This window comes from Pinus tabuliformis, chromosome 4_2, assembly GCF_031772625.1.
Source record: "Pinus tabuliformis cultivar Carrire ecotype Pingquan chromosome 4_2, CPIR1, whole genome shotgun sequence".
Lineage (NCBI taxonomy): Eukaryota > Viridiplantae > Streptophyta > Pinopsida > Pinales > Pinaceae > Pinus > Pinus tabuliformis.
Window position 1 is genome coordinate 1,171,578,509 of NC_142304.1, and position 14,637 is coordinate 1,171,593,145.

A 14,637-nucleotide genomic window follows, 5' to 3' on the forward strand; every position below is an offset into this window, starting at 1 on the left:
AATGTTCATTTAAAACTCGCTGTCTGAATAACTCTGCGTTTTTTTAAAATGCTTCATTTTCCATGACATGAAGTTCATCAATAATGTTATGATCCTTGTTTGAAATCTCAGTCAACAAAGCAGTCTCTACAGCTTCAATAGAAGTATACCGACCCAATTTGAAATGACCAGAAATATTGACAACCTACAGTTGGACAGACTACACATTTGATAAGGAATAAAAGATCTTTTTGCAAGTGCAGGTTTATATTAAGCTGACAAGCAGGTTTTTGCAAGTGAAATTTTTTTTTAATACAAGTTTGTCTAAGAGAAGTTTTGAAATTTCAGGCTGTCCATGGCCTCGTCCCTGCCATAATAGTGGCGAAAAACATTGAAACCACACACAGGCACAAAATCTATTATTATTTGTTCTTGGATTGGGTAATGCACAGAAGAGTGTCACACATTCATATAGATGTAAAGGATATTGAATATAATTGTTTTTTAAAGAGAGAATAATAAATTATAATCATATATACATTTCCAAAACACCACTCATAAGTAGATATAACTCTATTGTTCACATTTACATGCAATCAATTATAAAATATTTATATGCAATCAACAACAAAGATTTATGTACAAAGAAGCATATAACCACTACTTTGTTACAATAGACTAAGATGTGGAAGAACTTTGACCTTCACAAATGTTGTTGATAGTAGCACTTGTACTACCCAACAAATGTGTTAGATTTGATTGGAATTTGGGAATGGAAGTAGTGCTCAAAAAAGTGTCTTTGATGTTTTGCAATGTGCCTAGAATGCCCATCATTGTAGGCAGTCCTTGAGGAGATTCATTTGTGCAAAGCAAACCCACATTTATCAGTGCACTGAGACAATTAAGATCTTTATCTTCTTCAAGGCATCTACTAGTCCTCGTTAATAGACCCATGTCCACCACTTCTTGTACTTGGTTCGGAAAACTACTACCCACCCATTTGTGCAATGTCATTCCTTCTACAAACATGTCATGGGTGGGCTTCTTTCTAGTGAGAATTTCCAATAGCACTATTCCATAGCTATAAACGTCACCTTTGGTTGTAACTTGTCCTCCCACTCCGTATTCTGCATTCATAGATCCTCATCTTAAGTTTTTTAATTTAATTGAAAATTTTAAGTAAACATAAGAAAATCATAAGATTGCTTCATATGGGATATAGTTTAAATAATACCTAGAGGAATGTACCCAGTAGATCCTTTGAGTGCATTTGTGGAAGTGGGAGCTCCATCTTCATTTTTTGCAAAACATATAGTAGCAATGCCAAAGTCTATTAAATATGCAGTCATATCTTCACCCAACAATACATTGTTGGGTTTCAAATCACAATGAATCACTTGCACAAAGCAATGATGATGGAGATATGTCATGCCTTGGGCGATATCTATTGCTATATTCAACCTTTGAATCAAATTCAAAGAGCTTTGTTCTCCATCATCGGGATATAACCACTTTTCTAGGCTTCCTTTTGGCATTAATGGAAATATCAAAGCTTTGATTTGGAGATCTGAATAGCAAGTTATGAGCCGAATCAAATTCCGGTGTCTAACTCTACCCAAAACTTTGCATTCTCTATCAAAACTCTTTTGAGCCCCTTCATTTTGTAGATTGAGAAGCTTGACATCAACCATTGTGCCGTCATTCAAAATCCCTTTGTACACTTTTCCAAAACTACCAATTCTTAACAAGTTTGCATCACTAAATTCATTTGTTGCAATGACGAGCTCTGCATAGGAGATTCTTCGATGCCCCACATTTAATGATGGACTAGTCTCTCTCTGAATATTTCTCCTACAATTCTTTCTCCACAATATTGCAAGAAACAAACACAATACAACAATTGCTACAACAACAACCGGTATGATAACTCTTTTGAGATTCAAAACACTTTTATGTTTATGAGCATAGCACGGTGGTAGATTTACCCAAGGTCCACATAGACCAAGATTTCCCATAAATGCTGTGGCGCCAATCTTTTTGAAAACTCCTTCTTTAGGGACTTCACCTGACAACTTGTTAAAAGAAAAATTCAAGCTCTGGAGCATTGTGAGATTTGCTAGTGATATAGGTATTCCACCTGACAAATTGTTGGAGGAGAGATCTAGGTCTTCAAGACTTAGAAGTTCACTGATTGACACTGGAATTGGACCTTCAAGTGCATTGTAAGAAAGATTCAGATATGCTACTTCTTTGCAGCTTCCGACGATACTTGGAATATAGCCAGTTATTTGATTTGCCGAAATATCTATGGCTTGAAGCTTATCGAACTTTCCTAGTTCTAAAGGTACATGGCCACTTAATAAATTGTTTGACAAGTTGAAATAGAAGGCTAAATTTGCAAGGCCTGCAAGCTCTTGAGGTATGTGCCCACTAAGCTTGTTGTATGATAGATCTAGCAGTAGTAAGTTCACACATTTCCCTAAACTTGCAGGTATGTTTCCTGATAACTGGTTATGATTAAGATCTAAATATCTTAATTGTTGGAGGTTAGCCATAGAATCAGGGATTTTTCCAGACAAATTATTTCCAGAAATATATAAGAGACCTAAACCCTTTAGCTGCCCAATTTCCATTGGGATGTTCCCTTGTAAATTATTGGAATCCATATATAACCTCTCCAACTTCTGAAGCATACTAACTGAAGATGGGATTGACCCGGTAAAAGAATTACCATATAAACCAAGGAATATTAAGCTACTTAAATTTCCAATAGCAGGAGGTATTTCTCCAGCTAATTCGTTCATAGGCAACTCTAAGTGGTAGAGTTTTGTAGAGAGGTGGCCTATAGAAAACGGCAATTGCCCAGTGAAGTTATTAGAAGATAAGTCTACTTCTTGTAGATCGGAACAGTTACTAAGAGCAGTAAGAATGGGGCATGTCGTGGTGTTGCCGCTAATCAGGTGATTGCCGTCCAAGTAAAGCCGTCGGAGATGTGTCAATTTACCCAACTCCATAGGCACTATTCCGCTGAGCTGGTTCCCTCCTAAGTCAATCTGTTGTAACTTGGTACAATTGAAGAGGGATGAAGGAACGTTGCCACTCAGCTGATTAATAGACAGATAGAGTTCCTTTAACTGGGCGGTCTTCTTGGTACACAACTCCGACGGAATGTGGCCAACTAATTGGTTAAAAGTTATATCCAATGCTTCAAGATTGGTGCAGTTGGACAACGAAGACGGAATGCGTCCCGTCAGATGGTTCTCATACAGAGAAAGAAAGATGAGCTGGCTTAGCATACCCAATTCGGAAGGAACACTGCCGTGAAGGTTGTTGTAATCTAATTCTAAGTACTGCAAAGAGGATATGTTTCCCAAGCAGTCTGGTATTGTTCCCGTCAAATTGTTAACTCCCAAGGCCATGGTAATTAGGTTGGGGAGAACACATAGTTGTGGGGGAATGTTTCCTGTGAGATTGTTAAAGGAGAGAGTCAAGTTCCTTAAACTGTGGCAGCTACCGAGAGTGGGCGGAATGGAACCCTGGAGTTGATTGAGAGACAGGCGAAGCATCTTTAAGCGAGAGAGGGTTCCCAATTGATAGGGAATTTGACCGTGGAAACTGTTATTGCAAAGGCTGAGTACTCTATGAAAGGAGAGATTGGCAAGAAAGGGTGAGATTGTACCTTGTAATGCCATGCTTGAAAGATTGAGGGAAACGACTCTCTGCCTGCGCCTGCTGCATATGATTCCCGTCCACTCACAAAACGAAACATTTGGCATCCAAGACGTGGCTAAGGACTGGTAGGGATCATATGTGATTGCAGACTTGAATGCAAGCAGAGCGTGTTGATCGGAAGCATTGGTGAGACGAGGAGGATGGTGAGCATTAGAGAAATGGGCGATGGGTGTGGAAAACACAAGAGGAGGATTGAGAAAGAGAATGGAATAAAAGAGGAGTAGGTGGCAGCACCAGAAAAGAGAAGGGACGTAACAGGTATCCATCATTTCCTTCTCTGAAACACGCACAACAATGAACAATGCTTCAGAGAAACAAATTGTGATTGTTTATATACATTTGTAACTTTGAATTTAAAATTCATAGAAATTCGAACTTGGAATGAAGTTGTCGAAATCGTCGAGTCCGTCGAAGTTTTGTGTGGAAATTTGAATAAAGTAGGCACAACAATGATGGTAAATACCCAATTTTGTGTGGAAGTTTGAATAAAGCATTCTCATTTTCAAAAAGAAAGAAATGTTGCCGTCTATTTGCAGTTTGAAGAATGAAAAAGCATTCTCAGAAATCGTCCAGTCTATCGAATATTAAAAAACCCAATATTATAAACTCAAAGGATTAATGTTATAAACCCAAGGGGAAATAAACCTGAATTAATGATGATGATGATGATGGTTAACGTCCACTGAGACCAAACTTTGGTCTATCGGACCTAAAGAAATAAATTATTTAGTTTGATTTAAGATTTTATTCCTATGCTCAAAAAGCTTGGAGAGAAGCCTCCCAAGCTCACTATAATTTTGACATCGTAAAAGGCTAGGGAGGTCAATATTGCGACAAAGATTATGAAACTGAGATCTAATGTTGTTGTACGCGGGGCACTCTAAGAGGAAGTGGTTTTCATCCTCGATGTTCCTATTCTCGGAGAGATGGCAGATCCTTTCCATCCATGGTGTTTTAGGAACTATCCAACAACCTGTTTCACTATGGAGCTCATGAGACTTCATTCTAATCTTTGCTATATTAATTTTCTTCTTTAAGCTAGTTAAAATAAAGAGATACTTTTGATCTTCTAGGGCGGGGTTGATGACCTTCTTATAATAACTTAATTTTCCTTTAGCTGCTAAATCTTTCTCACACCACATTTTTTCTTTGAACTTGGAAGTAACAATATTTTTAATGTTATTAATGTTTTACAATACATCATTCTCGTTGATCTCCCAATGGTTTAACCAGGCCCTCATGTCTTTATGCCACCCCCGTTTCAGCCTTAGGTGGTTTTGGCTGTAATTTAAAGCTAGCTTAGGAAGCCTGTGATCTCCTATGTTATTGAGCTTGCGCTTGTACAACAGAAGCCTAGTCATAGCTAGGCTCTCAATAGGGGAAAGACCTACTTCTATAAGGAGAATAGGATAGGGTGTATTGCTTTTAATTTTCAGGTTATACGTTATAAACCGCTTCTAGATTTTCTCAATCTTTCTCCAGGATTCTCTAGAGATGCTGCAACCCCAAACCTCACATCCATATAAGATAACAGGAGTGACTAAAATTTCAAAGAGGAACTTATTTTTATCCCACATTACGAGGTTTGCCGTTTTACAATTATTTTCAAGACCAAAGTAGGCTTTCCACCCCCCATTAGTCCGTTTCTCAATGCAATAGTTCCAGTGGAGCTTGTGATGAATATCAATTCCTAGGTACTTGTAAGAATACACTTCCTCCAAGTTATTATTGTCATACATAAAATTAGCGTAGGTGTCCTTCTTGGATTTGATAATCATAACTTTTGTTTTGTCAGTGTTAACAGTCATACACATGGTAGAGCAGAAATCCTTAAGAAGCCTAAGTTGCTTATCAAGATCAGATGTACACCTTGCGAGGAGAACAATATCGTCAGCATAGAGAAGAAGGATGACGACTATCCTAGCTAAGATCGTGCCAACACATCTTGCTTCCTCTAAATAACCTTCGAGCTTGTCAATGTAAATGCCAAATAGGGTAGGGGAGAAGGGGCAACCTTGTTTAACTCCGATATTACACTTAATATCTTTCGACCACCCCTCATTGCTCTTTAACTTGGAAATTGCATTCTCGTATAACCTTATAGCAGCAGCTGTCAACTCGAAAGGAACCTTTAGCTCTTCTAATCTTTTCCGAAGGTTGTTTCTAGGAACCGTATCGAAAGCCTTTCTAAAGTCCACAAAGCAACAAAAGGGATTGGATTTATCATTACGACATTCCTCCACAATGATCCTAAGCGTAACGAGGTGGTTTGTTGTTGAGTGATGCCTTCTAAAACCCGCTTGGCATTTAGCCCGCTTACCATCACTTTCAAGCCATATGCTCAACTTCTTTTCCAAAATACTACCATATAACTTAGCTAAGAGAGGGCTTATCATAATTGTACGATAATTAGAGGGGTTATTTGTATCCCCACTTTTAAAAAGAGGGATAATGAGGCTCTTAGTGTTAGGATATTCCGACACATAGGATATAGTTAAGTTCAACTTGGTCTAGTGTAAAAGTTAGGTATAGAGTTAGGTAAAGTGTGTTTCTTTACCGTTGTACATTTTGTAACTTACAATCCGACGGTCACGATATGTAGTGATCCGACGGTTCACTCTCTCCTCGGTATTACCGACACTTGATCCGTGGCTTGACACCCAATTGGTCCATGAATTCTATTTAAAGCGCATGGAGGGTCATTGTTCGGGTAATCCGTGCATGAGAGAAGCTTATGTAAATTTTCATTCTTTGATTAATAAATTGCCTGTAGTAGCTACGTTGGCGCAGGCCGTGGACTGTTTCCCTCTTTGAGGGTTTTAACCACATCAAAAATACTGGTGTATTGATCTGTGATCTGGTTGTGAGCGGTGTCCTTTTGGTGTTCTTTTTGAGGAACTTACCCTATAATTTCCTACATGGTATCAGAGCTATTTGAGGGCCGCGTCCGTTGGTGATCCAAATCTGAAGCCGGTAGAACTGCATGCAGCTGTCGTTTCCTAGATCTGCTGTTTCTGACTGCTTTCAGGCCGAGAGGACTGCTCTGTTGCGTTCGGAGCATCTGTTCCAGTGAGGAACCCCTTTCGTTTCACGCGAAAAGGTTTCCGGTAGCCCTAGCTGCGTCATTTTTTAGATCGGGAGGTATACAGTGTTTTTGCAGTTCTCTGTTATTTTCTCTCTGCTTATTTCGGTTTCGGTTTATTTAGCCCTTTTTTTTAAAACCGGATCTATACCTTTCATCTCTGCATATGCTCTTTGCCCTGCGACTCTGTGCGATCTGGGCAAATCAGAAACAGAAAGGAAGGATTTTTCTCATGCGTATGCTCTTTTCCCTGCACCTTAGTGTGATCTCGGAAAATCAGAAACATTGAGAAAAATATTTAGTTTTTCGGCTAAAGCTAACTTTGAGATTTTTTTTTAAAATATCTAGTTTTTTGGCTAAAGCTAACTTCGAGCCGCAAGGTTCGTTTTTCTTTGCATATTCGTGTTGGGTTTTGTGTTTTGTAGGGAAAAAGAGCTTTCTCACGGCAAGCACGCAAACCAAGCCCCCCCCCCCCCCCTCTCTCTCTCTCTCTCTCAAATTTTTTTTATAGATCAATTGGTTCAAAGTTATTTTAAGAGAGTAGAGGTCTTGGGTTCAAGTCTCCATTTTGTGGGGGTGGATTTTTTCATTCCCGCACATTCGCGCACTTTGTCGGCAACTTCAACAAAGTTTTTTCAAAAAGCCATAACTTCTTCATCCGGAAGCCTTTTTCAGAGCTGTTTTTTTAAAAACAGCCTAATTTTTCGATATCTATCCATTGGAACACTTACTTTCAGCATCTTCAGCTTCAGTTAAAAAAAAAATGGAAAGTCCATGCCAAGTCATTCTTGACATCACTAACTACTTCCAATGGATAGCCTACATGAAAGATTTACTTAGAAGTAAAGGTCTCTACAGAATAGCCACAAACCAAGAGAAGAAACCAAAAGATGAAGACAAGGCTGCAAAATGGGAAAATAGACAAGATCAAGCACGTGGTTTGATAGGGATGTCTATTTCTCCTGATCTTAGATTCCATATTGCAGAACTTGAGACTCCTCATGAAGCATTGGAGAAAATCACTAAAGTTTTTGGGATTAAAAATGAAATTAGAGCCCATCAACTTGAAAATGAGTTGCTTACATTGGATCCTAATAATTTTTCTTGCATTGAAGATTTCTTGTCCAAATTCAAGACCCTTAGATATCTTTTGGAAGGTGTTAAGGTTAAGAAAGAAGATAGTAACCTTATTTATTCCATCCTTACTAAGTTGGGACCAACCTACTCTGTATTTGTTTCCACCTTCCATTCTACAAGGGAAGCTTTCATTTGTCAAGGAAAAGACTACAAGGCCCCTTCCTTTGACTCTTTTTGTGATTCTTTAATAAGAGAACAAGAAAAACTCTTACACCTTGGTCTTCTTAATCTTGGAAACTCTTCCATGAAAGCATTAGCCGCCCAGCAGCAACCAAATTAAAAGAATCCTAAGAAGTCATATCCTCAAAAGAATGGTCCTAAACCAACTCAGCCTCAAAATGATAAGACCAATAAAAACAAATGGAAGAAGACTGATAGACATTGTAACTTTTGTAATCGAGATGGCCACTTAGAATCTAAATGCTTTAAGAAGATGGAAGCCTTGGAAGCCGCAATGAAGAAACATAACATCCATGTGGAGCATACTTCAACTTCAACTTCCGGAATGGCACTTTCTGCATGTTGTTGTCAATCATCTCAGTCTGGTTATGCATTAAATGTATCTTCTTCCTCTCCTTCTCATGAGTGGCTCATTGATTCTGGAGCCTCTTATCACATGGACAAAAACCAAGCCATGTTTTCTTCTTTAAATGATTGTAACACCAAAAATATATATGTTGGTGATGATAGATCTCTTAATGTTGTAGGGACTGGAACTGTTCATCTAGACAATGGTCAGTTTAATGATGTATTATGTGTTCCAACCTTATCCTGCAACCTTCTATCTGTATATCAGTTAACTCATTCAGGTGAAGGTAAAATTGTTGAATTTTCACCTCATGATGTTGTAATCAAGGATCTAAGAGATCCTAGACAGATTCTAGCTACTGGTCTTGCTGATGATTCCACAAGGTTGTATAAGTTTCACAACTTTGGGTCATCAAATCTTCCCTCAGTATTTGTTGCTCATAATGATGAAGTGAGCAAACTTTGGCATGAGCGATTTGGTCACTTAAACTATCGCTCCCTTCAGCATCTATGTAAAGAAAATATGGTGACAGGTCTTCCTATGGTATCTTGCAGGGATGGTGTTTGTTTCGGATGTGTACTCGGAAAACATCATCGGGGAAGTTTTGACAAACGTGCCTCTTGGCATGCCTCAACCCCTTTACAGCTTGTGCACAGTGATTTATGTGGTCCACTTCCTGTTGCTTCATTCTCTGGCTGCAAGTATTTCTTAACTTTCATTGATGATTTCTCCAGACACACTCGGGTATACTTCTTAAAACTCAAGAGCGAAGTATTTAACACATTTTTGGCCTTCAAAGCCTTTGTTGAAAAATAATCTGGACATCAAATTCTTAAGCTAAGAACTGATAATGGTGGAGAATATGTTAAAAACACATTCATCAACTTTTGCACCGAAAATGGAATTCAAATGCAACATATTGTTCCATACACTCCACAACAAAATGGTGTAGCTGAAAGAAAAAATCGCACCTTAAAGGAAATGGCTAATTGTATGCTGCAATCTAAAGGACTCAGTCTTAGTTTTTGGGCCGAAGCAATTAATTGTGCAAATTATATAATCAATCGCACTCCTACTAAGGTTCTAGAGAATATCACTCCAGAAGAAGCTTGGAGTTCCATTAAACCAGATGTAAGTCACTTTCGTGTTTTTGGAAGTGAAGCATGGGCCCATATTCCAGATGAAAAGCATAAAGCTTTAGAACCTAAGAGTGAGAAATGTACTTTTGTTGGATATTCTGAAGATGTAAAAGGTTATAGACTTATTCCATTTAAGTCCAAAAATGTTATCATTAGAAGAGATGTAAAATTTGATGAAAATAAATCGGCCTACGAGCCTAGTCTGACGGATGTGCCACCTCTTCCTATCTCTTCTACTTTTGAAAACATTTCTTCTTCAAATGATGAAAGTGAGGATGATAATCCTCCCCCACCTTCTCAGGATCCTCAACTTCCAAGATGGGTCCGTGCTACTCGGGATGCAGCAGGTGATCTTGCCGGTGATCCTACAGATCAGCGACGTACACATTCTCAGTTTGAAAGAGCCTCTTCTTTACTGGCTCAAGCTCCAGTAAATCATGATCCTGACACTTTTGCAGAAGCTTTAGGCCATCCACATTGGGAAGCAGCTATGAATGAAGAATATCATTCATTGTTGGCAAATGATACATGGGATCTTGTTCCTCTACCAAAGGGACGCAAACTTGTTAGATGTAAATGGGTTTACAGAACCAAGTATGGACCAGATGGGAAAGTTGATAAACATAAAGCTCGTCTTGTTGCTAAGGGCTTTTCACAGGTTGAAGGCATTGACTACACTGAAACCTTCTCCCCTGTTGCCAAAATGAACTCTATCTGCCTTGTTCTTTCCCTTGCTGCCTCTTTAAAATGGGAAGTCCATCAGATGGATGTTAAATCTGCCTTCTTGCATGGGGACTTGCAGGAAGAAATCTATATGGAACAACCCATTGGCTTCATACAAACAGACTCCAGCCTTGTTTGTCGACTTAAGAAATCCCTTTATGGTCTCAAGCAAGCTCCTCGGGCTTGGTATGCCAAAATGGATAGCTTTCTTTTAGAATCTTGCTTTTCTAGGTGTTATTCTCACAATACTGTCTACACCAAGAAAGTGGGAAACTCTCTTATCATCCTTGTTCTTTATGTTGATGATCTTATTCTTACTGGTAGTGATCCCAACCTTATAAACCATGGGAAGTCCAGCCTTAAAAATAAATTTGAAATGACAGACTTAGGACACTTACACTATTTTCTCGGTCTTCAAGTCTTGCAATCCAAGGAGGGTATTTTCCTTTCCCAGTCCAAGTATGCTTGTGATATTCTTCATCATTTTCACATGGAAGACTGTAAGCCATCCCCTTCTCCCTTTCAGTCTGGAGTCAAACTTTCAGTCTCTTGTACTTCTCCTGAAGTTGATGCTACCTTATATCGTCAACTTGTAGGAAAACTCTTGTATTTAACCCATACTCGTCCTGACCTTTCCTTTGCTGTTGGCCTTGTTGCTCGTTTTATGCAAAACCCCCGTGAAAGTCATTGGAAAGCAGCTAAAAGAATACTTCGTTATGTTCGAGGTACAGTACAGTTTGGGATTCATTACAGTGCCAAAGCAGCTCCTCTATTAGTTGGTTTCACTGATTCTGATTGGGCTGGTGACCCTGATGATCGGAAGTCTACTGCCGGTTATGTCTTCACTCTTGGTTCAGGACCTATTACATGGGCTTGTAAGAAACAGGATGCCATTTCTCTTTCGTCAACAGAAGTAGAGTATTGTGGTGTCGTGGAAGCTAGTAAGGAAGCCTTGTGGCTTCGTCAGATCTTATCAGAGTTTGGCTTTGAGCAGCAGCATCCAACCACACTTTGGTGTGATAATCAAAGTGCCATTCAGCTATGCAAAGATCCAGTCCAGCATCAACGCAGCAAACACATTGAACTACACATGCACTTCATCAGAAATCTCATTCATGACCATGTTCTTGAAGTGCAATATTGTTCAACAGATGATCAGGTTGCAGACATCTTCACAAAGGCTCTCACAGAGGCGAATTTCACTAAACTTCGATATATGCTTGGAGTTCAGGAAGTTGTCACTAAGGGGGGATAGGCTCTAGTGCCTCCTTCCTTCTCCTATTGTGTCATATTTTTAAATCCTTCATTCCTATCCCAAGTTGTTCTTAAGGGGGGATGTTAGGATATTCTGACACATAGGATATAGTTAAGTTCAACTTGGTCTAGTGTAGAAGTTAGGTATAGAGTTAGGTAAAGTATGTTTCTTTACCGTTGTACATTTTGTAACTTACAATCCGACGGTCACGATATGTAGTGATCCGACGGTTCACTCTCTCCTCGGTATTACCGACACTTGATCCGTGGCTTGACACCCAATTGGTCCATGAGTTCTATTTAAACCGCATGGAGGGTCATTGTTCGGGTAATCCGTGCATGAGAGAAGCTTATGTAAATTTTCATTCTTTGATTAATAAATTGCCTGTAGTAGCCACGTTGGCGCAAGCCGTGGACTGTTTCCCTCTTTGAGGGTTTTAACCACGTCAAAAATACTGGTGTATTGATCTGTGATCTGGTTGTGAGCGGTGTCCTTTTGGTGTTCTTTCTGAGGAACTTACCCTGTAAATTCCTACACTTAGTCCATAGCTTAGGGAAACCTTGCTTGGCTACTTGATTGAAAAGCTTGTGGATATGGAGGATGAGGACAGGGCCTCCAATTTTTAGGATTTCCGCTTGGTAACCTTCAATGTCCTTAGTTTTCCCATTAGCCAGGCATTTAACCCCAAAATCAATGTCTTCTAGAGAGAAAACTTCTTTCGTTGTGGGCAAGGTTTCAAAGTTATCCATGACATTTGGAGATTCATAAAGCTTTTTAAGATAGGAATTCCAATCGTGTAGAGCAATTTCATTATTATCTTTAATTTTCCTAGTCAGAATCTGCCTCCAAAATTTCTTAGGAGCTACCTTAGAGAGGTGTAAGAGATTCTCTTGTCTTTTACGAATGTATTGCCTCTTTTTCCTTTTATTTAGGGCTTTGTATATTTTTATCTTGCTCATTTTAAGAGATCCATCAACAACTTCCTTAATTGATCTCCTCGCACTTTTACAATCTTTGTCATACCATGGGTTAGTTTTGCTATTTCTTTTATTATTTGAAACTTCAATTGAGAACTTGTTAATACAATATGAGAGGGTTGTAGTAAGATTATGATAGAGATCTTCTATGTTGTCTATACTAGATAAAGGAAGAAAATTATTTTTTAATTCATTTAGAAAGAGATCATTTTTATTTCTATCAAAAATTAAGTTCTTTTGGCTATAAGGATTATTTTCTATGGGATCTCTATGCATGATAAAATTGAGAGTTATAAGTAAAGGCCTATAATCAGAGTCAGGTTCGTGGTCGTTTAAGATGTCAAAATTTATTATTTCGTTGTATAAAGGGAGATCGGAAATAACATCGTCTATCACACTACTACCAAGCCCATGGATGCAGGTCATCTGGGTAGAGTTGGGCTACTTCTTTAGACCATTGCAAATTAGGAGATCCTGAGCACTACAGAGCTTGACTAGCTCTGACCTAAATAGATTCTCCCCGAGGTCTTCAGAGCTCCTTTTGTACCTACTAGCCATAGTAGGGTCTTCATCTAAATAAAGAGGATTAGGGTTGGAATGATTGCTTAGAATAATAGCTTGCTTGCTTGAAGTTCGAGCATTAAAGTCACCTATTAAAAGGATATTACCTTCATTCATTAGGCTAGAAATATCATTCTCCAAACCATTGTAAGGACTATTTTTATCTAGATTTTTCTTCTTATAGAAGTTAGAATTAATGGGGAGAAAATAACATATTGCTATGTAGGTCTTTTTATTATTAATATAAGTGGTCTCTATCCAACTATATTGGTTGTAAGGGTCATTTTTATAAATCCTAGCATGGGGGGAGATGTTCTTCTTAATGTAACAAGCTATTCCCCCAATGCCTCTACGGTAGGATCGCTTGTTCCAAGTAGACCATAGCATAAAGTCATCTATGTTAGGGACCTTATATTCTTCGTGTTAGACCCAAGATTAGTATTATAAACCCTACGATTATAAACCTTAAAATTATAAACCGAAGGAATTAATTTTATAAATGAGATAATATGACATTGGTATTAATCACCTAAATATAAATATAAATATTTATAATTATAAATAAATAATAGATATTTATAAATAAATATAAATATTTATAATTAAAAATGAATAATCCTAAAATTAATATTAATAATTAATAATTATTAAATATTAAATATTTATTATCAATAATTACTATAATTATTGTTCGTAAAAGGGATAAATATTATAAACCCAAAGATGAATATTTATAAAATGATAATATTATAATATTAAAAATTAAACATATTTAAAACCCAATGGATTAATATTAAAAGCTTAAGGTATTAATAAAACCAAGGATTAATATTATAAACTTTGGGGATTATGAACACAAGCGATCAATAAACCCAAGGGATTAACATTATAAACCCAAGGGATTAATGAACCCAACTAACTATTAGCATTATAAATCAAATGGATTAATAAAATAAACATATTAATATTATAAACCCAACGGATTAGTATTATAAACCGAAGGGATTAATATTATAAATCCAAGGGGCTATAAACTAAAGGGATTAATATTAAACCCTAAGATTAATATTATAAACCCTTAATATTAAATCCTTAGAATATAAACCCTATGATTAATATTGGAGACACTAGGATCAATATTATAAACCTAAGAGATTAATAAATCCATTGGATTAATATTAAAAACCCAGGGGATTATAAACCCAAGGGAATAACATTAGAACCTACGATTAATATTAAATCCTAGGAATATAAACCATAAGATTAATATTATAAACATTAGGATTAATATTATAAACCCAAGAGATTCATACTATAAATCTAAGGAATTTATAAACCTAAGGGATTAATATTATAAATTCAATTGATTATAATCCGAGGGGAATAATTTTAAACCCAACGAATTAATATTATAAACCTAAGGCAATAATTTTAAGCCCATGGGATTAATATTATAAACCTAAGGGAATAAGTTTAAACCCAAAGGGATAATATTAAACCCTAGGAATATAAACCCTAAAACT

The 14,637-nt window shown here is 37.5% G+C and overlaps 1 protein-coding gene across 1 annotated transcript; it reads right to left on the reverse strand.

Moving 5' to 3' along the window:
* Positions 1 to 556: 556 nt before the first annotated feature.
* Positions 557 to 3,993, reverse strand: LOC149173835 (uncharacterized). The gene is made up of 2 exons (XM_089428013.1): positions 1,214 to 3,993; positions 557 to 1,106 (listed from the first exon to the last, which is right to left on the reverse strand). Exons 1-2 carry the CDS (start codon positions 3,978 to 3,980, stop codon positions 658 to 660), a joined length of 3,216 nt encoding a protein of 1,071 aa, XP_089284139.1. The 5' UTR covers positions 3,981 to 3,993; the 3' UTR covers positions 557 to 657.
* Positions 3,994 to 14,637: the final 10,644 nt, after the last annotated feature.